The sequence below is a fragment of the Oryctolagus cuniculus genome, chromosome 9, assembly GCF_964237555.1.
Source record: "Oryctolagus cuniculus chromosome 9, mOryCun1.1, whole genome shotgun sequence".
In the NCBI taxonomy this organism is placed as follows: domain Eukaryota; kingdom Metazoa; phylum Chordata; class Mammalia; order Lagomorpha; family Leporidae; genus Oryctolagus; species Oryctolagus cuniculus.
The window spans coordinates 16,810,196-16,837,565 of record NC_091440.1 but is presented as its reverse complement, the minus strand read 5'-3'; the positions used below and the strand labels follow the sequence as shown (position 1 = coordinate 16,837,565).

Below are 27,370 nucleotides of genomic sequence, written 5' to 3'. Positions count from 1 at the left end.
TTCTCTGTAGCTCTGCCTTTCAAATAAAAAATAGACAAATCTTTAAAAAATAACAGTTTTGACATGAAGCTAATATGAAAAATTTTAAAAGGGAGGCTGCAGCTGATAGCCTAGTCCCAGCTGTTGCAGGCATTTAAGAAGTGAACCAGTGGATAGAAGATCCCTTTCAGTCTCTCCCTCTCTCTGTGTCACTCTGCCTTTCAAATAAATAAATAACAATTAAAAAAAAAACTGCATGAAAGCTAATAACACCAGAATAAATGGGAAGACATCCACGTTCATGAATTTGATGATTTAACATTTTTAACGAGCAATACTCTCCAAAGAAATCAACAGATTCATATTGCAATCTCATTCCAATATCCTTTTTTGAAGAAATGGAATGCCAATCTTCAGTTCAATGGGGGGAAGAATAGGCTCTTCAACAAAAAGTGTTAGGTCAACTGTATAAGTACATGTGAAACAATACAGTGAACCCCTACCTCACACCATAAACAAAAATAAACTCTAAATGGGTTAATAATCTAAATAGAAGAGCTTAAAGCTATGAGACTACTATAATATATGAGGAATATATACAGAGGTGAGTGGAGAGTTATTTAATGGGGACAAAATTTTAGTTTTATCTCAGAAAAAAGTTCTGGATATTGGTTGCAACAATCTGAATATAATAGTCCCTCCTTAAATGCAGTTTCATTTCCTGTCATCTCACTTACCTGTAGTCTGAAAATATTAGACAATTTATAAGAAAACAATTCATAAGCTTAAAATTGTACATTATTCTGAGTAGCATGATGAAAACTTGTGCTGTCCTGCTCCATCTGCCTGGGACACAAATGGCCCCTTTGTTCAGCATATCCACCCTCCTGTTAGCCACTTATTAGCCATCCTGGTTATTAGATTGGCTATCATGGTACAGTACCTGCTTATGTCCAGATAATCCTTATTTTACTTGATAATGGCCCCCAAATGCAAAAGTAGTGATGCAAGAAATTTTATTACATTTTTATAGTTGTTCTATTTTATTATTGTTGTTAACCTCTTAGTGTGCTTGTATAAGCTGACCTCTATCATAAGTTCACATGTATAGAGAAAATATAGCATATAGAGAGTTTGATCCTGTCTCTAGTTTCAGGCACCCACTTAGGTCTTGGCATGTATTTTCCATGGTTAAGGAAGAGCTATTCTATACTTCACACTACTGAACTGTATTCTTTACAATGATTAAACATGTAAATTGTGTGCTGTATGAATTTTATGACACTTCAGAGAGTGAGAAAGAGAGGGAGACAGCGGATGAAGAGACAAGAGGGCTCCACCCCATCTTCTGTGAAATAACTTGCCATTTCACCTAGAAAGTCAAACTTCCTGTCCTCCAGAGGAAACAAGAAAAAAACTGAGCATAGTATTACTTGTAGTTCAGTAGTGACAAGATAAATGCTCTCTCCTGGTCTTATTTGTTCCATGGAGTGCACTCAGGTCACTCCTCGGTTGGATCAGCGAAGGCAGACTTGGTACCCACAGCAGTTGGATTTCAAGCATCACGGCTGTCTTTCCTCCTGAGGCCTTCATCATCCCTAAGTAACTGAATCAGACCTTCCAAGTACTCAACAGGGCTCACAAACAGGTCAAAAATATGATGGGGGCCGGCGCCGTGGCTCACTAGGCTAATCCTCTGCCTTGCGGCGCCGGCACACCAGGTTCTAGTCCTGGTCGGGGCGCCGGATTCTGTCCCGGTTGCCCCTCTTCCAGGCCAGCTCTCTGCTGTGGCCCGGGAGTGCAGTGGAGGATGGCCCAGGTGCTTGGGCCCTGCACCTCATGGGAGACCAGGATAAGTACCTGGCTCCTGCCACCGGATCAGCGTGGTGCACCGGCCGCAGCACGCCGGCCTCAGCGGCCATTGGAGGGTGAACCAACGGCAAAGGAAGACCTTTCTCTCTGTCTTTCTCTCTCACTGTCCACTCTGCCTGTCAAAAAAAAAATATGATGGAAAAGAGAAGACACCTGATGCAGGAGAAGGACTGGACCCACTGTTGGTGGCTTTGAACATGGAGGAAGAGGGCCGTCAGCCAGAGAACACAGGCAGCCTCACCGGGAAAGCAGTGGCAGCCCTCAGCAGACAGCCAGCAGAGACCTGAGCCCTACAACTCCAAGACACTGAGTTCTGCCAGCAACCTAAACAAGCAGGAAACGGTCTCTTTCCACGGCCTCTAGTAAGGGCCATGGCCCTGCTGACACCTTGATTTTAGCCTAGTGACACTCACGTCAGACTTTGGGCTCACAGAAATGTAATGTAAGATAATAAATATGGATTGTTTTAAGCAGAGAGAAAGAGAATTATATTTCCAGGATGTGCTTTGTAGCAAGATACTAAAGAGTAAGATTGGCAGTACCGAATACAACATTTTATCAAGTTCTAGAATCTTCTAAGGGTCCTGTTTATGAGAGTCCATGGCACACATGATTTAGGTAGAACTGTAATTAAAATGCTATTGTTTCAGAGTTTTGTGTCATACCTTAGAGAACCGGAGGGCATGGGCATGCTGGGAGGTCTCCAGCTGAGACTTGGTGAGCTGCAGCTGCTCCTTCAACATGTCGATCTCACCCTGCAGCTTATCGGTCTGTGCCTTTGCCTTATAGTCTGTTCCAACAGAAAGTCTTGTCAAAACAAGATCACAGACGCCATCTGAAAACTTACAGGGTACAGTCCTATGGGTGAGAAAGGAAGCTCTTCCTTGGGTTATTATTACTGGTTTCATCCCACGTGAGCCCATTTTTGCTCTGTAGTTCTTATCTGGAGCCCTTTATGTTATTGGGAAAGGAATTATTTTTGGCAGATTTGTTCAGCCACTGTATTGAGGTTGGGTTATCTGATGGAGACAGTGTGAGAGCGCTGTGTGGGGAGCAACAATGGTGGCAACAAATAATCCTGGCTGCTTTGACACAATGGCAATGTGGGCTCTTCTTAGAGATGCCTGTCTCCATGGGAACAATGGCTTCCACTGCAGGTGCCACGGTATAAAAGTCTCTAGGTCACCATCCTTTGGGCTCCCACCAAATGCTCCTGAGGACCCCATCGGTGCTAACACAAGCAAAGGGCGGGCATTCCAAATGCAAAACTTGGGCCATTCTCAGTCAGCTGGGGCAAAAGCGAAGTACTGAAAACTTGCACAAAGTAGAGACAAGTGAAGGGAGAGTACTTAGGTACCTGTACTTACATGAAGATGTACACATGACTGAATGGATATACATGTGTCTGTGAGTGTAGACATGAAAGGGATGGAAACCAAAGTAGAAAGTCAGAATCTCAAAGATGACCTGAAGAAATAATACTCATTTCAGAGTCTGAAATGCTCTCTGATACGAGTATGAGATAGAATAAGATACTGAAACAGAAGAGAAAGAAGGTCAGTGTCATACTGAAGAATGATAGATTACGTAAAATAGTGCATCCTTCTAGTCTTTACCATATACTGCTGAACTGTCTCTGTGGTCCATAGCTTTTAAGTGGAATGTTATGCTTATTCTTTTGTTTCTATAAAGCCTAGTTATTTCCTAAATACATCTATTTACCTAAAAGGGGCAGAAATAGAAAAAGACTGGCCCTAAATGGAGGTGGGGAAAAAGGCTCAGGTACTGGGTAACAAGCTAGCAACAAGCACTTCTGGATCCTAAGAATCAAAATGAGAATGACTGACAACCTGCAGAGCTTCAGTCTGCTGGAGGGGACGGACACCCTGCATTCTTTGCATTTGAGGACACCCACACAGCAGGAAGCCTCACATCTGGGAACCACTTGGAATCACCCTGCTGGCCTCCTCACTTCCTCCTCTGTTCTGCTTAGTTCCCATCAACAGTCAGGCACATCTTAATTTCCCTTCATCCCGCCTTTTGGTCTAGACGATGTCTCTCACGTCTCCGTTTTCCTCCCCAGCCAATGTTGTTGGAATCAGGGTCTGTATTCTATAGCACTTACTCCCTCACAATTCCCAGCTCACTCAAGTTGAGCATCTGGACAACAGTCAGTTCTCAGGCTTCCTCCTACCCAGTGCCCCAGGGACAGTCGGTGCAATGGACCACCACCTCCTTCCTGAAAGACTTTGTCTCTTGGTTTCCATGACAACACATCCACAGAGTTCCCTCCTGACCCCTGTAGATCTACTGCTCCCTCTCCACTGTGCTGCTCTTCCGGAGTGCCTAGGGTTGGGAGAACCTCAGCACTGGCCTCTGCCGTTTCTATCCTCTGTTGAATGACCTCAGCCAACACAGCTCTCCCACTGACTCCCAGATTCCTATCTCCAGCTGGGCTCTCTCCCTTGAGCTGCAACCTGCAGCATTCCCCACATGCATGTAGATTATGTGTGTGATGGAAATGTACCCATGGCCAACACAAGCTCCCAATTCTCCTTCCTACTGCAAACTAGTGCCATCCCCTGCCCTCCATCACAGTCAACATCATGGCCATTCCTCCACCAAGGAGGAAAGCAACCCAGGATCAACTCTGCATTTCCTCTTGCTCTCGTGCTAAGTCACATCTCTATAGCTTTATGTCCAAAACACCTCATCTTCATTTCCCTCTGCCCTGGGACCTTCTGGTCCAGGCTACCACCATCTCTCACCTGGGCTGCTGGGACAGCCTCCTCACTTCTCCACCTGCTTCCACTGCTGGCACCACGCAGCAGCTAGAGGAATCATTTTCAGGTACAAATTAGATCATGTTCCTCCCCTAGTTCAAATCCTCCAGTGACTTCCCACTGTGCTCAATAAAACACCCACCTTCCAGCCTAGGTCCCTCAAGGTCTCCTGTGGTCTGGCAACTCCCTCTCCAGCCTCATCATAGACCACCTTGCTTGCTCACTCTACTCCACCAGCTTCCCTTCTGTTCCTCAAACACCTCATCCTACCTCCCCTGGGACCCTTACAATTAGCGTTCCAGGTGCCTGGGACACTTTCCAGATTCTCACCAGGCTGGAACCTCCTCATCATTCTGATCTCTAATATATACCTTCACTGACCACCTGGAGTCCTGATTTTCCTGCTCTTTTCACATCCTCATGGCCTTTGCCACCAACTGAAAAGACTTTCTCATATACTTGTTTGCGTGCGGCTCCTTGGCCCCACGCACTGGAGGATGTGAGATCAAGAGAGCAACGCTTCTCTGCTGTGCTACAGCTGCATCCCCAGAACTTACGGCATTGCATGCACATAGTAGGGGCTCAATATTTACTTACTGGATTGGCAGAACTATCACACGTAAAAGGACTGAGAAATGCACTGGACCATGCCTCACTGAAAAAAAGAAAAAGGGAACGCAAAGGAAACAGTTCTGACATAGATCTCATTGCTTACCAAGGTGAGGATCTTCAGGGTGGCGGCGTTGAATGTGACTTTGTAGAAAAGCTTGGTTCATAAAGGCCTTGTCACAAAAATGGCACTGAGAAGAGAGTAACAAATCTCTAAATCTCTAACAAATATCTTTCTACCCAGCATTTAAAATTTGGGCACCTGAGACACTAACTCTTGAAGGCTTTCTTCCCAAAAGATACCATCTTGGCAAATGATACTGGAAGCCTTCCTCATGCTTCATGTGTGCTACCTCATGGAAGTCTCAGAATCACCCTAGAAGGTAGCTACTACTAACGAACCCATTTTCCAGATGAGGAAAACAAGGTTTTGAAGTTAAATGCCTTTGAAATATTTACATTGGAACAGCTGGGCCTCACACCCAGGTGGTCTGACTATGGAAGTGTCACCTTAAAACACAGGGCTCAAAGACCCATAAAGAAACAATGGCAAACTCCTTATAGAGGACAGAGTGTAGCCCTCCACCCAAGTAGGAAAGCTGGCCCGGTCACTTCTACCTCTTCATGTCATGCCTGAGCACTCCACAAAGTCAACACTGTCATCCAGAGTATCTTCTGAGTTGCCAGGAGTTGGCAGGTGTCACTTGTTTGATAAAATCGAGTCTTCTCCCTTTTATCCTTATCTATCACCCATCTTTCAGAATCTTTATTTACCAACAGCTTTTTCCAAGGCAGTGAAATGAAAAGATGTTAATAAGCAAACAGGATTTTATACAGTAGGCCTGTTACGAGATAATTGTCAAAGCTAGAACACAATAAACTTTAAAATGCTTCAAGAGAATCTATTCTGTGTGCTGTATAAAAAGACATCATAGCACTATCTGTAAATATTTGATTCTCAAGTGACATTTACACAACAGGCCTTAACCATGTTAAGTATGATTTCAGAGGGCCAGCACTGTGGCATGGTGGTTAAAGCTGCCGCCTACAGTGCCGGCATCCCATGTGGACACCAGTTCGAGTCCCGGCTGCTCTACTTCCAATCCAGCTCTCTGCTATGGGCTGGGAAAGCAGCAGAGGGTGGCCCAAGACCATGGGCCCTTGCACCCACGTGGGAGACCCGGAAGAAGCTTCTGGCCCCTGGCTTAGAATTGGTGCACCTCCAGCCGTTGCAACCCTCTGGGGAGTGAAACAATGGATAGAAAACCTCTCTCTCTCTGCCTCTGCCTCTGCCTCTCTGTAACTCTGCCTTTCAAATAAATAAATAATCTTTTTTTTTAAAAAAAAAAAAGTATGATTTGAAGGTTACACCTCATGGTTGCTCACCCAAGGTCAGACACAAGCCTCTCAGAGAATTCTTTCCTGACTGCTCATCTAGTTTGAGAACACTTTAGTCCAGTAAACCATCTTCCACTAAAATGACTAGAAAGTAAGGGTGTGAAACTGATCTTGTCACCCTGTTGCTTACTTTAATATCATTTCCAAACACTGTTTATACCTTGTGCACTTCCTCCATCTAATCAATTAGTAAGAGGTAGATTGATTTGTTATGCTAAAAAAAAATTGCTATATTGGCCAGGAGCCACGGCTCACTTGGCTAATCCTCCGCCTGCAGCGCGGGCACCCCGGGTTCTAGTGCCGGTTGGGCGCTGGATTCTCTCCCGGTTGCTCCTCTTCCAGTCCGGCTCTCTGCTGTGGCCCGGGAAGGCAGTGGAGGATGGCCCAGGTCCTTGGGCCCTGCACCCGCATGGGAGACCCTGAGGAAGCACCTGGCTCCTGGCTTCAGGTCGTCGCAGCGCACTGGCTGTAGCGGCCATTTGGGGGGTGAAGCAACGGAAAAGGAAGACCTTTCTCTCTGTCTGTCTCTCTCACTGTCTAACTCTGCCTGTCAAAAAAAAAAAATTGCTATATTTATCTTGGGCTCAATGTGTAACCCATAGCAGCTGTAAATTAAGACTAGAAAAACAAAAAATGTTTAATTCTCTAAATGCTGATGCAAGCAAATTCTCTTGGTCTGAGGAACTATACACGTGGAAGTACCGGGGAGTCCCCAGCTCACTGAGAAATGGTTCAGAGGCAAGAGCGTAGGGCACACAGAGTTGGAGGAAGTCCAGCCGAGTGTTAATAATTGGTGAATGTGGGTGAAGCGTGTATCAAAGTTCTTTGTACGCTTGTGGCCACTTTTCTGTCCATTTGAAAGTATCCCAAACTTTCTAAAAATGAGACAACCCCCTAAGTCTAATCACTCCACATGGTTTTGGGGCCGCCTTCCAGAGCAGCCATTGGTCCACGGCTGGTCGTTCAGGACATCCATTAGCAGGAGGAAGCGCCTCCCACAAGCGCATTTGGAGCACTTCAGTGAGGTCCTCGGACAACCTAGCTGTTTAATGATTGAAGCCCTGGTGCTGCAGAAGGTAACCACCCAGGCCAGCGGTCGGCTACGGGGGGGGGGGGGGGGGGGGGGGGCGGGAGCCACCCTGAGCGGCGACCTCACCTGATAGTAGCTGGTTTTGGCCTCGATCATCAGCTGCTGCGTGGAGATCATCTTCTTCCGGCGCTTGCACTCCTCCTTCAGCAGCTTGATCTCGCCCGCCTGCTTGGTGAGCAGCTTCCGGCTCTGCTCGCAGTCGCTCAGGCTCAGGCGCAGCCGCTCCTCCAGCGCGTGCACCTGCGAGGTGAGGAACTCCTGCGAGTGCAGCAGGTACTCGATGGTGAGCTGCGCCAGGCGGATGAGCTTCAGCAGCACCGGGTCCACCCCGGACTGGCAGTGCGGGCACTTCTCGTCCTCCAGCTTGCAGAAGGTGATGTTCATGATGTTCTCCTGCAGCGTCAGCACGTCCACGGCCCCGGCCACCTTGTCCACGTCGATGGCGCTCAGCCGCCTCCAGTCCACGCTCTCCAGCCGAGGCCGGAACTGGAAGAAGGGCTGGGGGCCCAGCCCCGCGCTGGGAGGGAAACACGCCATGGCGGCTGCCCCCGCCGCGCCGCCGGCTGCAGAGGCGTCGGGGCCCTCGGGGCAGCCGGCCAGCGGGTAGTACACGTGCTTCTGGAAGGGCTGTGGGAGGAGGAGACGGCGTGGTGGGACGCGGGGCGGGGAGCTGGGGTCCCGTGGAGCCGACGTGCCCGCTGCGCACCCCGGGATCCCGCCTCTTACCATGCTCGCAAGCCAGTCGGCCGCGTGTGCCTGCGTCGGGGGAGCGGGGCGGTCTCCTCTACCCGGCCGGGGCCGCCGCCGCCACCACGGCCTTCGGGAGCGGGAGAAGGCCGGGTTCCCCGCGGCGGCGGCGGCGGCGGCGGCGGCGACCTAGGGTCTGGGCGTCCAGGGCCGTTACTATGGCAGCGCCCGAGCCCGGACCGGAGCGAAGGGCGCGTCCCCCTGCGCGCGCTCAGCATGCGCCCGGCGCCCTGCGGGACCAGAACAGACCGAGTGGTGACACCCGTGCTCCCGGAAAGGGCGCCAGCCCGGGGAGCTTGCCTTCTTAGGTGCCACCCGCTGTCGTTCTACAAATCTATCCATCCAAAAGACCGTGTGTGCATTTAAGGGGGCCGGCTGCAAAAGGGCTCTGGGAAACTTGGGGATACTAGAAGTGCCCTACATTTTGACTGTTGTGTTGATTACCCCGGGGGTATATATACATGTCACAGCTTTTTAAAAATTGCACGCCTAAAATTAAAGGTGCGTTTTAAAATACCACATCGCGATCCAGCTGTGATTATAAAGTAAACTGGGAGTTACTCATATAGGATGGCAGGCTTCCTAAATGTCTTCCTGCTCAGCTGCTTTTCAAAGGCGTTTTCGTCCTCTAAAACCGGCGGAGGGGGCCTTTCACCATCCTCGCGTCCAGTTCCACGAGGCCGCGGTATTTACCTTCCCAGCTTGCGTGTGGTCTGCATTGCTTTCCGGAGAGAAGCCAGCGCTGTCCTAGCAGCGACCTGCAGACCTGAGGCCTCTCATCCTCGGGGTGGTCTGGCGGCTGCCCGTGGTCACCACAGAGCTCAGCGAGCAGAGGAAAAGCCAGACATTCCTCAGTCCACCGGGGAGACCCTGCTCGGACCAACCATCGGGAAAATGGTTTTCTTCCCTAACAGCCAAATAGGTGAACAGAAGAGAGGGAAATGCCGTTCAGAGTAACTGGAAGCCAAGTTGTAATATCAAATACGTTTAGCACTTTCCAGACCCCGAAATAAACCCATCGGAAAGCATCCAGGAAACAAAGCATGCACGTCCCATGGCGCCCAAACTGTTTCAGGGCCCTTGTGAAAAAGTAAATAAATAAACAACTACTAACGACCCACTGCAGCCTGGCATAAAAGCCCTAGAGACATACACACTCGTAGATGGGCTGTGGGTTTGATTCTTGTTTTCCTGCTGCCTGACCGAGAACAAGATGGTCAGCCCTGGGCCTCGGCTTCCCCATCTGTTTAAGGCGTCAGGATACCGACCTGGCAGGTCTGTAGGCTCTGGGCTCCATCCACTGGGCTGCAGGATCCGCAGGAACGAGGGCCGGGTCTCTCCTGCTTACCGATGTAGCCCCCAGCACCTAGCACGGGACGGGCACGGAGAGGGCGTTCAATCTCCCGAACGGAACGATCGAACGAATCCGGCGCTTGCTGGAGGAAATGCCGGCCCCTCATCCCTCCTATTTTCCCTTCCCCTGGTCTGTTGGAGGGATTAACCCGTGCTCGGAGGTGGACGTGGGGGCTGCCTGTGCGCCCCACTGCGGCCGGAGCGAGGAGGCGCGCGGGTCCTAGGGTTCATCTCGGTTCGCCGCAGCCTCTCCAAGCCTGGGACCGCGCATGTTGGCCGTCCTCGCCCCCTTGGTCAGATCTCGGTTACAAGATGGCCGGATGAGAAAGCAATGGGCCCGCTTTCGCCTTCCCTCCGCCCCCCATCTCGGCAGGGCCCCCAGCCGTGCGCCGGAGCCTCTGGTCCCCGGCGCGCGGCACTGCGGGCCCGCCGAACCCGCTAAAGACAAAGGCCCTTAGGACGCGGGCAACAGTGGGGCCTCGGCGTCCCTCCTAAGCAGCCAAGCGGGGACTGGGGGGCTGCAGCGGCCACGCCAGCGGGATCTGGAGAGGCTCGGTTGGTAGCCCGGAGAGGCCGGAGGCGGGCCCGTCTTCGCCGGTCCTGCCTCGGACGCCTGGCGCATCCCTGCCCTCGGCTCACCCCAGCTGCGCGCTCCAGGGCAGATGCCGGGCGCTGCGAGCGGACCGGGGCGACACAGGGGACCCAGATCCCAGGGGCGCTGCTAGCGCAAGCGGGGCCGGCGGAGGCCGAGGAGCGGCAGAGCGCGGAGAGGCGAACAGGCGCCTTTTTTCCAGCGAGCAGGACGCAGCGCGTCTCCACCGGGCAAGTCGTGGCGAGACTGGGCGGCTGGCGCGGTTCCTGGTCTCCTCCGACTGCAGGCCGCCGGCGTCTCGAGGTCCCCCACCCCCCTCCCGCCCCCTCCCCTCTGCGATCCTCCTCGGCTTCTTCTCTCCGCAGCCCCGGCTCCTCTGGCAGCTGGGCGGGCCCGCGCGCGTCTAGACCGCGGCTCCGAAACGCTCTCTGCCAATCCCGTCGCTGGTGCAGACACGTGGTGCCGGGGCGCGCTCTGTTGCTGGCCCCGGGAAGGCTTTTCAAAGAGAAAAACAGATTTCGCTCCTACTCGGTGGTCAAACAGGCCGACAGATAGCTGATTTCCAACAAACGCTGTGCGGGAATTCTCTTCCCAGAAGAGATTCGTTCCAACCGCGGCAGTCGGCAGCTGTAGGCCCCTTGCAGAGCTGTTGTTAGGCAGCCCTGCATTTGCGTGATGTGAAAATGAGACTGGCACTCTAGGATTTAAACCCACGCAGGTTTCCGCGCCTCCTTCCGTTGTGCCCAATTTAGGATTAAAGGTATAGATTCCTACTTCTAGATAATTGGGCAGTGGGCGTCGAGAGAGAGCGGTTGTGGATCAGGAGCTGTGTGACTGTTTCTCTAAGTTAAAATTAGAACGTGGGTTCTGGCAATGGCTCAAAATTCAGTATTTTGAAATAAGGAGTAATCCAGAAAGTATGTGTAAGCCATTTTAGCAACCCTGAGGTTGATGCACACTTGGGTGTATCTTTTGCAAAATCCTGGAATCTACTATAGCAAAAGAGAAAAAAAGTTCTTAAATTGGAAAATAGTAGCTGCAGGATTTATACCAGACAACACGTGACTGTCAAAATACCATTTGTGCTTCTTTCTCCCTGACTGAACCTTGTACCATATTTAGCACAAGGCTTCAAAGCTCAGTACATAATTTATGTTCAATTCGTTGAATTTGTTTTCCTTGAATTCTTAAGGTCTAGGATAGTGTGACATTTTAGATTTATCTAGTTTCAAAATGATGTGAATCTGAAAGAGAACTCAAGATCCCCATAAAAATCCTATAAATTCTTTGAGTAGATGTTTCTAGGTACACATTTCAGGCAACAAGAGATATATAGGGCCAGAGGTTTGTAAATCTGTACCCTGTGTGTGTGTGTGTGTGTGTGTGTGTATGCATGTGGGGGGGGTAGTTGTTTAATTATTATTTGATAATATATTTTTGGGTTATGTGTATGCCCCATTTCCTACTGTCAGTGTATTTTTTTTCTCAGGTGTAGAATTAGAATAAATGATTAAACAATTGACTTTGACAGAGCCTAGCAGCCATATCTGTTCTTAATACTTTGCATAAATCTCTTATACCAATTATTGCATTAAACATTCTTTTTAAATTATTGAGATATCTCTCCTCCATCAGATTATGAGAACACCAAGTATTTTGGCGCACTGAGCATAAAGTAAGTCCTCAAATAAATGATTTTTTTAAAGATTAATTTATTTATTTGCAAGTTAGAGTTACACGGTGGGGGGGGGGGTCTTCTATACGATGGTTCACTCCCAAATTGGCCTCAATGGCCAGAGCTGCGCCTATCCAAAGCCAGGAGCCAGGAGCTTCTTTCCAGTCTCCCACATGGGTGCAGGGACCTAAGGACTTGGGCCATCTTCTGCTGCTTTCCCAGGCCATAGCAGAGAGCTGGATTGGAAGTGGAGCAGCAAGGTCTCGAACCAGCACCCATATGGGATGCTGGCACTATAGGCCAGGGCGTTAACCTGTTGTGCCACAGCACCAGCCCCCAAATTGATGTTTTTTTTGAAGGGAGACACTCCCAAAACTTTGACATTGTCTCCCACAACCTGTTTTCTCTCTTTATTATTATTATTATTATTGTAAAGATAATCAGGGTCAGATATCTGGTGGACATTGTGGTTTTTTTATTTTTTAGTTTTTTTAAAGATTTATTTATTTTGAAAGACTGAGTTACAGAGAGAGGTCTTCCTTCTGCTGGTTCACACCCCAAATGGGTTCACTCTCCAAATGGCGGCAATGGCTAGAACTGGACCTGTCCGAAGCCAGGAGCCAAGAGCTTCTTCCCAGTCTCCCATGTGGGTGCAGGGGCCCAAGGATCAGAAGCAGAGCAGCCTGGGCTTGAACCGCTGCATCACAATGCGGCCCCCAAGTTTGCATTTTGAGTGGAGGAAGCATCCAAAATTTTTGAAGCCATGTTTGAAATCACCAGACCAACCTATACCACAACCTCCTTTTCTTTAATTGTTTCCTGATGGCCTGAATGAAGAAAATGGCCAGGTGGCAATCTTAATTTCCAATTCAACCAAACCATGAATCTGCTTCACTGAATTAATTCAGGCATGAAAGACAGGTTAAAAAACCAGCAACATCCAAACTTACCACTCAAGGAAGGTGCCTCAATCGTGGCATTTGGGGTGGGGGAGGGTAGGAAGGGTATACAGTAGACAAGAACATCTGGTTTGAAGACCTGTCACATTCTGAAGCCCCTGATTCACTTGTCACAATCAGCAGTCCATGAAAGTCAGACTGTATTTGGCATCTAATTACATGGCCATGGTTCTGCCTATTAGGATCCAGGGGATTGATGTGCCTTTAATGGTTAACAGCTTCCATAGGAGCTCAGGCACCTGAGTTCTTCCCATCCCATTTCAGTGGTGGCTCCTGCACTCAGCATGCCACCTCCAGAAAGAGATTTTAGTAAAAAGCTGCCTGCCCTCTCAGATGGATGCAGTTGCTTCACTTCACCTTCACGCTCTTTTTTTTTTTTTTTTTTTTTTTTTGACAGAGTTAGTGAGAGAGAGAGACAGACAGAGAGAAAGGTCTTCCTTCCATTGGTTCACTCCCCAGATGGCTGCTACAGCAGGAGTTATGCCAATCTGAAGCCAGGAGTTAGGGGCCCAAGCACTTGGGCCATCCTCTACTGCCCTCCCAGGCCGCAGCAGAGAGCAGGACTGGAAGAGGGGAAACTGGGACTAGAACCCGGCGCCCATATGGAGTACCGGTGCCGCAGGTGGAGGATTAACCAAGTGAGCCACAGCGCTGGCCCCAGCGCTCTTTCTTTTTTAATGGGCCTTCCTACTGTGTATAGACTAGTAAGCTAAACATCATGCTTCCAGACTCCTATTCTGGAAGCAAATTGGTTTCTGCCAACCGTAAGTTACTCTTAATGACTCGAAAGATGGAATGGGGCAGAAGCCATTTTCCCGATGCTTTCACTGGCATGGTGGATCATGAGGATCCCAGTATTTTTTTTTATTTTTTATTTTATTTATTTTTTATTTGACAGAGTTATAGACAGACAGACAGAGAGAGAGAGAGGTCTTCCTTCCATTGGTTCACTCCCCTAATGGCCGCTACAGCCAGCGCTGCACAGATCCGAAGCCAGGGGGGACCCAAGCACCTGGGCCATCCTTTGCCGCCTTCCCGGGCCACAGCAGAGAGCTGGACTGGAAGAGGAACAACCGGACAGAACCGGCGCCCCAAAACAAGGGGTGCCAGCGCCGCAGGCGGAGAATTAGCCAAGTGAGCCATGGCGCCGGCCTGAGGATCCCAGTATTAACAAGAAAAAGTAAGCCGGCGCCGTGGCTCAATAGGCTAATCCTCCACCTTGCGGCGCCGGCACACCGGGTTCTAGTCCCGGTTGGGGCGCCGGATTCTGTCCCGGTTGCCCCTCTTCCAGGCCAGCTCTCTGCTATGGCCAGGGAGTGCAGTGGAGGATGGCCCAGGTGCTTGGGCCCTGCACCCCATGGGAGACCAGGAAAAGCACCTGGCTCCTGGCTCCTGCCAGGATCAGCGCGGTGCGCCGGCTGCAGCGGCGGCCATTGGAGGGTGAACCAACGGCAAAGGAAGACCTTTCTCTCTCTGTCTCTCTCTCTCACTGTCCACTCTGCCTGTAAAAAAAAAAAAAAAAGAAAAAGTAGCAGCTGAATTCGGCATGTCTGGTCACAATTTTCAAGGGTGTCACATGGCTGCAGAGACACCAGTGGCTGCAGTGGCTGGGACTGTATCGGGCCAAAGCCAGGCACTTCTTCTGGTTCTCCCAGGTGAATGCAGGGGCCCAAGCCCTTAGGCCATCTTCCACAGCTTTCCTAGGTACGTTAGCAGGGAGCTGGATCAGAAGCGGAGTAACCAGGATTCAAACCGGCACCCGTATGGGATGCTGGCACTGCCGGTGTGGCTTAACCCACGACACCATCATGCCAGCCCCTGGATTTAATAGTTCCAAGGCTACTCCATCCCCATCCCTCATTCCTGCTTCTCTAGTGGCCTTTCAATGATTTCTCAAGCATCTGATTCTGTACAAGCTCCCTAACTGCTCCAATACTTACAGTGGCTTTGATTTCCTGCACTAAAACTATACTGATACCCCTTATCAATCTCTATTTTTTATTACCAAGATAAACATTTCTATCAAATGAAAAGATGCCTGGAATAGATGAGCATAATCTACTCAGTCTTCTATTCTCTTTTCCTAAAGTCTTTGAATTCCTTCCTTTACAGTTATTAAGGAAGCTTAGACATTTGAGATGTAATTTGTTGTAGGAAAAGCTCAGTGCACCTTCTCATTGTTCTCTGTGGCTTGTCAACACAATGAATGTCTACTCTGTGGGAAGTGCCCAATCTGTTCATTTGGCCTGACCCAAAATACGGCACATGTTCCTTGATCTAGCAACTTCAAAATCTGTTCCCACGTTCTCCCAATTTTTTTGAGGATACAAATTAGCAAGTTCCTACAACTACTTCCAGATTTCTAACTCTTCTATACCAAGATTCAGTATTGCCTTATAAGACGATGCTAAATTAGCACTCTGGTTGCTAGAGCAACAGTTTGGCGTGGCTCCTGAAAGGGAAATTAATGGTTCTTACATGCAAAAGTGGCAAAGCTTCCTCAAGTAAAGGCAGCCGAGAGGTAGTCTGAGGACTTCAGATCCTCAAGTTAGTAGTTACAAAATTTCATTAGTTACTAGAAGACTTTTTACTAACAGACAGCTGTGTCCCCAACCTAGTCTCTGATACAGTATGCCTGGGACAGGTCAGAGATTTTTGCATTTCTAACAAGTTCCCAGGTGATGCTAATGTCCTTTGTCTGGGGGTCACACTCTCTAAGGAGCTCTGCACTCCATCTTCAGAATCCTTTTAGATGTTGCCATTTTCACTTGTCAGGATTCACTGTCTTCTTTTTTTTTAACTTTTATTTAATAAATATAAATTTCCAAAGTACAACTTTTGGATTATAGTGGATTTTTCCCCCCATAACCTCCCTCCCACCTGCAACCATCCCATCTCCCACTCTCTCTCCCGTCCCATTCTTCATCACGATTCATTTTCAATTATCTTTATATACAGAAGATCAATTTAGTATATACTAAGTAAAGATTTCAACAGTTTGCACCCACACAGAAACACAAAGTATAAAGTACTGTTTGAGTACTAGTTATACCGTTAATTCACATAGTACAACACATTAAGGACAGAGATCCTACATGGGGAGGAAGTGTACAGTGACTCCTGTTGTTGATTTAACAATTGACACTCTTATTTATGACGTCAGTAATCACCTGAGGCTCTTGTCATGAGCTGAGGATTCACTGTCTTCTAATTAGTTCTCCAAATTTCTTAGGATAGACTTAGAAAGATTATGAACTGAATTTACAAAATCAGTTTCTAGGTTTGGTGTATGTGTGCCCTCAGGCTTAAAATTTTAAAAAGGAACTGATGTTTTTTCACCAAATTTACAGAAAGAACTAGAATATCACAAAAGTAAATTTTTGAGATTTGATTTTGTTCTACAAACATGATCACCATGCCTAGTTGTCCAGCCTTCTTCATTCTTTTAAATTGCTCAGTGTCAACTGCGTAGTTCTCAGAGCCCCAAACTCAGTGGATGAATGATTCCAGAAAGAATGTTGTTGGAAGCCTCACATTAGCCCAATAACCAATTCCAAACACCCCATAAATTTTCTAAGGATGCCATTCTCGGTGTCAATTTCCATATTAGGTCAAATTTCTTTGCTTGTCAACAACAAAAGCTGATTATGTTAAAGGGGTAGTGTTGCTGATGGAATATTAGGCAGCTCAAATGATCAAAGGGCAGGGCCAGCACTGTGGTACCCAAGGGTAAGCCACACTTGCAATGCTGGCATTCCATATTAGAGTGCTGGTTCAAATCCTGGCTGCTTTGCTTCTGATCCAGCTCCCTGCTGATAAACCTGAGAAGGCATTGAAAGATGCCCCAGGTACTTGGACTGCAGATGGAATTTGTGGCAACTTTAGCCTCACCCAACCCTGGCTGTTACAGGCATTTGGGGAGTGAACCAGTGGATGAATATTCTCTATTGTTGTCTTTCAAATAAATAATTTAAAATATTATCAAAGAGAAATCCAACAGTCACACCTGATGAAAGACCATAACCAGATGAGTTTTCTGTAACATAGGTGCAATTTTGCTGCCACAACCCCATTCACTTTCTTTTTTTTTTTTTTAATTTTATTTTATTTAATGAACATAAATTTTCAAAGTACAGCTTATGGATTACAATAGCTTCCCCCCCCATAACTTCCCTCCCACCCACAACACTCCCCTCTCCCACTCCCTCTCCCCTTCCATTCACATCAAGATTAATTTTCAATTATCTTTATATACAGAAGATCAATTTAGCATATATTAAGTAAAGATTTCCACAGTTTACACCCACACAGAAACACAAAGTGTAAAATACTATTTGAGTACTAGTTATAGCATTAATTAAACACCTAAGAGTAATTGTGTATTTTTTATTTTATTTTATTTTTTTTGACAGGTAGAGTGGACAGTGAGAGAGACAGAGAGAAAGGTCTTCCTTTGCCGTTGGTTCACCTTCCAATGGCCGCAGCGGCCAGCGTGCTGCGGCCGGCGCACCACGCTGATCCGAAGGCAGGAGCCAGGTGCTTCTCCTGGTCTCCCATGCAGGTGCAGGGCCCAAGCACTTGGGCCATCCTCCACTGCACTCCCGGGCCACAGCAGAGAGCTGGCCTGGAAGAGGAGCAACTGGGACAGAATCCAGCACCCCGACCGGGACTAGAACCCGGTGTGCCGGCGCCGCTAGGCAGAGGATTAGCCTAGTGAGCCGCGGCGCCAGCAATTGTGTATTAATTACAGAGTTCAACCAATAGTTTTAAGTAGAACATAAAAAATACTAAAAGGTAAAGTATTAAGTTCTTTTTTTTCTTTTTTTTGTTTGTTATATGGTTTTTTTTTTATTTAATAAATGTGAATTTACAAAGTGCAACTTGTGTACTGTTGTGGCTTCCCCCCAACAAACTTCCCTCCCTCCCGTGGCCCTCCCCTCTCCCACTCCCTCTCCCATCCCGCCCTTCATCGAGTTTCATTTTCAATTACCTTCATATACTGAAGATCAACTTAGTATATACTAAGCAAGGATTTCAACAGGCTGCACTCACACAAGTGCACAAGGTATAGGGTATTGTTCGACTAGTAGTGTTGTTTTTAAGTTTCATAGTAAAACACATTAAGAACAGAGATCCTACGTGGGGAGCATGTACCCAATGACTCCCGTTGTTGATTAACAATTGGCACTCTTATTTATGATGTCAGCAATCACCCGAGACTCTTGCTATGAGCTGTCTAGGCTATGGAAGCCCCTTGAGTTCACCGACTCTGAACTTGTTTAGCCAAGGCCATATCACAGTGGAGGTTCGTTCCTCCCTTCAGAGAAAGGCACCTCTCTCCTTGCCCATTCACTTTCAGTCATTTGAAATTATCCTGGCTGGTGCCGTGGCTCACTTGCCTAATTCTCCGCCTGTGGAACCGGCACCCCGGGTTCTAGTCCCAATTGGGGCGCTGGATTCTGTCCGGGTTTCTCCTCTTCCAGTCCAGCTCTCTGCTGTGGCCCTGGAAGGCAGTGGACGATGGCCAAGTGCTTGGGCCCTGCACCTGCATGGGAGACCAGGAGGAAGCACCTGGCTCCTGGCTTCGGATCAGTGCAGTGTGTCAGCCTTGGCGGCCATTTTGGGGGTGAACCAATGGAAGGAAGACCTTTCCCTCTGTCTCTCTCTCTCTCTAACTCTGCCTGTAAAAAAAAGAAAGGAAGGAAGGAAGGAAGAAAGATTATCCTTAAGATTCAAATTCTGGTGCGAGAGAATGTGATGGATCTAGTTTGGGCCATGTTTCTGATAGGCCATCATGGTGGAGGTTGGCAAAAGAGACTTTTTTGGAGACACTGTCAATGGTATTATATCCAACAAACTGCATGGAGTAGAAACAACAGGTCCCAAAAGTGTTTCCCCCACCTCCTCCTCATTTCTGTTCCATCAACATGTTTATCTTGGCTTAAACTCCAGCTGAGTCCTTTTGTTTGCTTTCTCATTTTAGTTTACATATCATTGCCATGAATTTTTAATGGGAAATTTCTAACAGAGATTCAACAAGTGAACCTTTTATGCCCTCTTGCTTATTTGTTCTTTCAGTAGCTCTCAAAACTGTTTTAGGCTATGCTTTTGTAATGCAGCTAAGCAGCAATTAAGCAAATGAAGATAACTTGGTAAAATGAAACATCACTCATTCCACTAGGAAAAATAGCATACTACCTGATCTTACAGTCTCTTATTTTTTTCCACAATAGAATCTAAAACTTTAAAAGACTATGTTTTTCTGGTAGTATCTGTTTTCACTTTTAGTTGTTGTATGTTAAGCATGACACCAATAATAGATGTAAGAGAAAACTTTCATGCTAAAGTTAGGCTGAGTGGCAGAAGTGGTGAAAGGTCATCATGTTTGATGACATCCAGGTTAGATTCTAGCTGTCCAACAAAAGTATTGGGGTTTTTTCCTGCTAAAATTTTTTCCTACTAAATGAATTTTCAGCATAGTTCCTATTTACTTATGCATTTCATTGTGGTTATCATTATTTTGGGAATGAGGGAATAGAATATGTAAACTAATTATATGATTTGGTTATTTTATGAAAATAATGATCTCATTTCTATTTAAAGACTTGAAAAAAAAATTTTTTTTAATTCTCCTGATCAAAAGGCAGAATTGGCCTTCAGTGACCTCTGGTGGTTATAGGTACACATTTTGTTTTCCATGATCCTTTCTGTTTTGTCTGCTGTGGTTTAGCTGTAGAAATAACTAACAAAAGGCCAGAAGTCATTGCTATGGCTGGGATTAAATGGATAAGTTTCAAAGGTGAGCCCCAACAATTATGTTCTGGATTTTTATCTCTTCTTGACTTCTCAACGTTTGACTCTTTCTTTAAAAAAATTTATTTTATTATTTGAAAGGCAGAGTTAGAGAGAGAGGTAGAGAGAGAGAGAGAAAGAGATCTTCTAGCTGCTGGTTCACTCCCCAAATGGCCACAATGACCCGGACTGGGCCAGGAGCTTCTTCTGGGTCTCACATGTGGGTGCCAGGGCCCAAGTACTTGGGCCATCCTCTGCTGCTTTCCCAGTCGTATTAGCAGGGAGCTGGATTGAAAGTGGAGCAGCTCGGACTCAAACCATAGACAGTGTCTCCATAAAAGTCCTTTTTGCCAACCTCCACCATGGGATGCCAGTGCTGTAGGTGCTTTAACCTGTGGCTCCACAGCACTGGCCCCTAATGCTTGGCTCTTAAAGCTACCATCTTCATTATGCATCACTAAGGATCGCTATTAGAAACATCACTGCTATTGTTAAACATACTGTAAAATCTTCTTTCATAAACAAAAATGTGAAACATTTTTTCTTAACTACCACATTCCTTTGAGTATAGCTCCAATTGCTTTGCTAGCTTCCAAGCAATATTCATTTAAAACAACATCAACGGCCAGCACCGCGGCTCACTAGGCTAATCCTCCACCTTGCGGCGCTGGCACACCGGGTTCTAGTCCCGGTCGGGGTGCCAGATTCTGTCCCAGTTGTCCCTCTTCCAGGCCAGCTCTCTGCTGTGGCCAGGGAGTGCAGTGGAGGATGGCCCAGGTCCTTGGGCCCTGCACCCGCATGGGAGACCAGGAGAAGCACCTGGCTCCTGCCTTCGGACCAGCGTGCCGGCCGCAGCGGCCATTGGAGGGTGAACCAACGGCAAAGGAAGACCTTTCTCTCTGTCTCTCTTTCTCACTGTCCACTCTGCCTGTCCAAAAAAAAAAAAAAATCAACAAAAATTTAGTGTGGAAATTTTGAAACACATAATTATCAACATTTTGTCCAAGTTTAAAAAAAAATTCTTGGAAGAGTTGTCTGTATTTATTGGATCCACTTTATGACATTTCATTTAGTCTTCAACATACTCTTATTTGGCTGCCATTGAAACTCTTCTGTTAAAATCACCCATGTAGAAGTCACATTTTTCTTCTTAGTTCTTACGTGGCCTCTCAATAGCATTCATTCACTTCTCTCTCTTGAAATAGTTTCCTTCTTGTATTCTTTTTTTAAGATTTATTTATTTATTTATTTGAAAGTCAGAGTTACACAGAGAGAGGAGAGGCAGAGAGAGAGGTCTTCCATCTGCTGGTTTACTCCTTAATTGGCTGCAACGACCAGAGCTGTGCTGATCTGAAGCCAGGAGCCAGCAGCTTCTTCAGGGTCTCCCATGAGAGTGCAGGGGCCCAAGGGCTTGGGCCATCTTCTACTGCTTTCCCAGGCCACAGCAGAGAGCTGGATTAGAAGAGGAGCAGCTAAGACTAGAGCCTGCGCCCATATGGGATGCTGGCGCTTCAGGCCAGGGCATTAACCCATGTGCCACAACGCCGGCCCCTCCTTCTTGTATTCTGTGGTGCCCTACTCTCCTGGTTTCCTCCCATATCCTGGTCAACTTTACCATCTCTCCTTCTTTAGTGTACTGTCAGACGCATGGTATTCTAGAGCTCTGACCTAGGTCCTTTTTACACATTCTCTTTAGCTGATCTCATCCAGTCATATGGCTCCTGCCCATTCTTTCCCCTGAAATCCACACCCACAAATCCAATTGCCTGCTTGACATATCCAAGTGGAATTTCAAGTATAACATGACTAAAATAGAACCCTGCACTTTCATCCTCCCCAGTAGCCCCAGTAAATAAATACATCTCATGCTAAGAAATGACATTACTTGATTACTTGAACCAAAACTAAGGATTCTTGATTTCTTGCTTGGTTCCATGCCCACCCATCACATTTATTCCCACCTTAATACATGCCAAATCTGTTTGATTTTCTCCATCTTTATCTCTGGCGCTGCTACCATATTTCAGGCCATAATTTTTCACTTGATCTACAATAGTCTCCTGACTGAGCAGCAAGCCACAGCTCCCTGTAAGCCACAGAATCATGAGGGACAGCAGCCAGTATTCTATAGCATACTTTGTTGCTAGCTATGTTGCTAGTTCAGTACGTATATTAAATGAATTTTCTAAAGCTTCTATTTTCAACTTACAATGGAGGCAAAATTCATCATTAGACGAGGAGCACCCTTGCCTACCATCTGTCATGATGTTATTCTATTGTCCTCCAAGTTTATTACATTGACACAGTCTTCCTAAAACACACAAAGATTGCTCCCATTTAAAAGCCTTTTTACTTTCTGCTTTCTCTGATAGGCTCCTAAAGTGACTGGATCCTTCTCATAAATCGGGCCCCATTCACCACTCCCACCTCCATGTATCAGCAGTCCCATTGGCTCGGTCTCCAAAATACATCCAAAATCCTATCTTCACTGTTGTGGCACTCATGTGTGATATTCTTCCAACTGTAGCAGATATATTAGGGATCATTGACTTTTTTTTTTTTTTTGACAGGCAGAATGGACAGTAAGAGAGAGAGACAGAGAGAAAGGTCTTCCTTTTGCTGTTAGTTCACCCTCCAATGGCCGCCGCAGCTGGCGCGCTGCGGCCGGCGCACCGTGCTGATCCGATGGCAGGAGCCAGGTGTTTCTCCTGGTTTCCCATGGGGTGCAGGGCCCAAGGACTTGGGCCATCCTCCACTGCACTCCCTGGCCACAGCAGAGAGCTGGCCTGGAAGAGGGGCAACCGGGACAGAATCTGGCGCCCTGACCGGGACTAGAACCCAGTGTGCCGGCGCCGCAAGGCGGAGGATTAGCCTAGTGAGCCGCGGCACCGGCCGGATCATTGACTTTCTATGTTCTCCCCAAAAACTTTCCAATCTCTTTGAAGTTATATGGAGTCATGTTGGCAGTTATAGCCAATGGAATTGTAAATTACATGCATCATTTCTGAATCTAAGATCTATTTTTCTCTCCCTACCTTGGCATCTGTAGGACCAGGTATGGAGATGGCAGACCCACAATAGTATGGATACATTACTCACCACTTGGAGGAGCTATCTTGGAGTTTCATAGGAGCTGCCCTAGACTTTGTGCGTTTTTTTATATTCTACATTTTCTTGATTCAGTTTAAAATCTCTTCTAATTTCCTTTGAGGCTTCCTTGTTGACTCATTTTATTTATGTGTGTTATTAACATATGTTGGGAAATTTTTCCCATCACGCTACTATTATTGATTTTTAGGTTAATTATATCATGGATACAGCATGTACTTTGTACGGTTTTGATTCTTTTAAACTTAAGTATTGTTTTATGATCGATGATATGGTGATATGATCTCTCTTAAGTACATATGCACTTAAAAAGAATGTGTGTTTTGCTATTCTGGGTCTCAGACTGCTTTATAAATGTAAGATTTAGTCTGTTGACCAATTTTTCTGATTTTTGTCTATTCCTTCTATTACTGAGATGAGTGTGGAAGTTTCCAACTATAACTGTGAAATTGTCTTTTTTCTTTTCAGTTTTGCCAGTATTTGATTCATACTATTTTGGAGATCTGTTGTTAGGTGCATATCATTAGGATTGCTATGTCTTCTTCATGAACAGATCCTTTTATCATGTGTTAAAGCCACTCCTTTTCACTGCTAATTTTGTTTGTTCTGAACTCTATTTTAGTGTCACTTCAGGTTTCTTTCTTCTTCATCATCCCCTTTTAATGCTTCTCCACAGCTGTGCTACAATTTTTTTTTTTTTTAATTTAGGTAAAACTACTTAACGCAGTGGGTTAAGCTGTCACTTTGGACACACCCATCCAATATCAGAGTGGTTGAATCCTGGCTACACTGCTTATGATCCAGCTCATGGTTAGTACCTGGGATCAGCTCAGGCACTTTAGCCCCTGCCATCCATATGGGAGATCTGGATAGAGTTCCTGGGTAATGCTTTGGCAGGGCATAGCCCTAGCTGTTGCAGGAATTTGGGGAATGAACCAGCAGATGAGACATCTTTTTCTCTCAGTCTCCTCCCCTTTCTGTTACTCAGCCTTTCAAAAATAAATACATAGGGGCTGGCACAGTGATGTAGGGGGTAAAGCCTCTGCCTGCAATGCCGGCATAGGCACCGATCTGGCTCCCTGCTAATGTGCCTGGGAAAGTAGCAGAAGATGGCCCAAGTTCTTGGGCCCCTGCACCCATGTGGGGGACACAGAATAAGCTCCTGGCTTTGGATCGGCCCAGCTCTGGCTGTTGCAGCTATTTGGGGAGTGAACCTCTGGATGGAAAACAACTCTCTTTCTCTCTCTCTCTCTGCCTCTGCCTCTCTGTAATCCTATCTTTAAAATAAAATCTTTTTTAAAAAATGAAAATACATAACAAAGTGTGTCCTGTTAGCCATTTAAAGTGTATTGTTCAATGATGTTACGTATATTCATATTTCTGTGCAATAGATTGCTGGACTTTGTCATCTTATAAAACTAAAATTCAGAGCCAGTGTTGTGGTGCAGCAGTTTAAGCCACCGCTTGTGACACAAACATCCCATTTTGGACTGCTAGTTTAGGTCCTTGCTACTCACTTCCAATGCAGCATCCTAGTAATGAACCTGGGAAGGCAGTAGAAGATCATCCAATTCTTGAGCTCCTGCCACCCATATGAGAGACCTTGGAGGAGGGAGTTCCTTGCTCCTGGCGTCGGCCTGGAACAGAAATGGCTGTTGTACCTATTTGAGGAATGAACAAGTAGATGGAGGATACCTCCCTCTCCCTCCCTCTTGATGTTGTTCTAATGTCCAAATAAATAAATTTTTTAAAAATATTTTTTAAAAAAGATTTATTTGAAGAGTAGTTAGAGAGAGAGAGAAAGAGAGAGAGAGAGAGAGTTCTTGCTTCTGCTGGTTCACTCTCCCAATGGCTTCAATAGACATGGTGGGGTAAAGCCTAAGTCAGGAGCCTGGACCTCCCAGGTCTCCCAGGTGGGTGGTAGGGGTCAAAGCACTTGGGCCGTCTTCTGCTGCTTTCCAGGGCACATTAGCAGGGAGGTGAGTCAGAAGCAGAGCATTTGGGCTTGAACTGGCGCTCCAACATGTGATGTCAACATTGCAGCTAGTAGCTTAACCTGCTATACCACAACACTGGTCCTCAAAAACAAAAAACAAACAAACAAAAACTCCAAAACACTGAATAATTTATTTTGCCCTCTTCTTAGCAGCAACCATTTAACTTTTTTTTCTTCCATGAGTTTACTACTTTAGGTATCTACTCCAACTTTCTGTTATTGTTTGCAAGATGTTTCTCCATCTTTTTACTTAAAACGTTAAGTTATAATTCACATGACATAGTTCACTCACAAAGTGTGTAATTCAATGGTTTTTGTATATTCTCAGGCTCATGCAACTATTACCAACACCTACTTTCAGAACACTGTCATCACCCCAAAAAATTTTCTGTCCTGTGTATTTGCCTATCCTGGATGTTATAAATGACTAGAAATTTTCTCTTAGCATACTTTTTTTTTTTTTTTTAAGATTTATTTATTTATTTGAAAGGCAGAGTTACAGATAGGCATAGGCAGAGAGAGAGAGAGAGTTCCTCCATCTGCTGCTTCACTGCCCAGGTGACCGCAATGGCCGGAGCTGTGCCGATCCAAAGCCAGCAGCCTCCTCCAGGTGTCCCACACGGGTGCAGGGGCCCAAAGACTCAGGCCATCCTCCACTACTTTCCCAGGCCACAGTAGAAAGTTGGATTGGAAGTGGAGCATCTGGGACTTGAACCAGAACCCATATGGGATGCCGGCATAACAGGCGGCAGCTTTATCTGCTACGCGACAGCACTGACCCCAGCATAATACTCTTTTAAGATTCATTCATGTTGTAGAACTTAGCGGAATTTAATTTCTTCCTTTTCTGAAAGATTTATTTTATTGATTTGAAAGGCAGAAATAGAGAGAAGGAGGGAGGGGAGAGATCTTCCATCTGCTAGTTCTTTCCCCAAATGGCTGGAACTGCCAGGGCTGGGCCAGGCAGAAGCCAGGAGCCAGGAGCTTCTTCAGGGTCTCTCACGGGAGTACAGGGGCCCAAGCACTTGGGCCATCTTCCACTGCTTTCCTAGGTGCAGTAGCAGGAAGCTGGATTGGAAGTGAAGCAGCCAGGACTCAAGCTGGTGCCCATAGGGGATGCTGGCACTGCAGGTAGAGGCTTTACCTACTGTGGCACAGCACTGGCCCCTTCATTTCTTCTTGGAGCTAAATAATGTTTCATTTTATTTATTTTTCAGTTTGTTTATTCATTCTCTTGTTGATGGATATGTGGTCTAGTTCCACTTTTTGATTCTTATGAATATAAGTAGCTACAAACTTCAAGTACAAGCTTTTTATTTTTGTGAATGTTTTAAATTTTGACTATATATGTAGGAGTGGAATTGCCATGTCATATGGTAACTGTTTAATATTTTGATATTTAATTGTTTTCTAATATGGCTGCACCATTTTACATTCCCCACAGGAAAATGTGAGTGTTCCTGTATCTCCAGCAAGGCATGCTGTGGTTCATCTAGATTATTCTAGTGAGTGTGACCTGGAATCATACTGTTTTGATTTGTATTTTCTCCAATTGCTAATGAAGTAGAACATCTTTTGTACTTAGCTGCCACTTGTGTTATCTTCTGTGGAGAAATGTTCAGATGCTTTTTTTAATTTGAGAGAGAAGGAGTGGGGGGAGTGAGTGAGAAAGAGAGAGAAAGAGAGAGAAAGAGAGAGAGAGAGAGAGAGAGAGAGAGAGATCCTCATCCACTGGTTCATTCCCCAAATGCCTGAAAAGATCAGGGGAGGTGGTGGGGTAGGGTGGTGAAGCCAGTACTGGGAATTCAATTCAGGTCTCCCAAGTGACTGGCAGGAATCCAGTTACTTGAGCCAACACTGCTGCCCCCCAGGGTTTGTATTTGCAAGGACCTGGAATCTGGAGCAGAGATGGGAATTGAACCCAGGCATTCAGATTGCAATGCAAGCATCCTGACATTTTAATTGCCAGGTGGGATATCTGCCCCATTTTGTTCACTTTTCAACTTGTCTTTTTATTCTTGAGTTGTAATAATTCTTTATATATTCTGGATCTAAGTCCTTTATCAAACAGGCTTTATTGATGATGTCCTTTGAAACACAGGAGTTTAGAAGTTAGAAGTTTTATGAAAATTTTCCCTCTTTGCTTATGATTTTGGTGTGGTATCAAAGGCTTTACCAAATTGGGTATCATGAAGATTTACTTCTGTTTTCCTCTATGAATCTTATAGGTTTTTTTTTTTTTTTTTTTTTTTTTTTTTTGACAGGCAGAGTGGACAGTGAGAGAGAGAGAGAGAGAGAGAAAGGTCTTCCTTTGCCGCTGGTTCACCCTCCAATGGCCGCCACGGCTGGCGTGCTGCAGCCTGCGCACCACGCTGATCCGAATGCAGGAGCCAGGTGCTTCTCCTGGTCTCCCATGG

General features: G+C 46.5%; 1 protein-coding gene across 11 annotated transcripts in view; it reads right to left on the bottom strand.

Moving 5' to 3' along the window:
• DZIP1 (DAZ interacting zinc finger protein 1) overlaps positions 1–10,608 on the bottom strand; it is a 53,055-nt gene extending 42,447 nt beyond the window's left edge. For 4 of the 11 annotated variants that reach the window (XM_017343555.3, XM_017343559.3, XM_017343558.3 and 1 more), the window contains exons 1-8: positions 10,471–10,608; positions 9,747–9,844; positions 9,172–9,385; positions 8,458–8,708; positions 7,798–8,358; positions 5,350–5,434; positions 3,209–3,256; positions 2,517–2,641 (exon numbers count right to left, since the gene is read on the bottom strand). In XM_017343555.3, coding sequence (XP_017199044.2) covers positions 2,517–2,641; positions 3,209–3,256; positions 5,350–5,434; positions 7,798–8,358; positions 8,458–8,460 — 822 coding nt within the window. In that variant the 5' untranslated portion in view covers positions 8,461–8,708; positions 9,172–9,385; positions 9,747–9,844; positions 10,471–10,608. Of the gene's footprint in view, positions 1–2,516; positions 2,642–3,208; positions 3,319–4,619; positions 4,683–5,231; positions 5,435–7,797; positions 8,359–8,457; positions 8,709–9,171; positions 9,386–9,746; positions 9,845–10,470 lie in introns of those variants that run through there. The other 7 variants (XM_017343557.3, XM_008260108.4, XM_070048381.1 and 4 more) reach the window with 5 other exon arrangements.
• Positions 10,609–27,370: the final 16,762 nt, after the last annotated feature.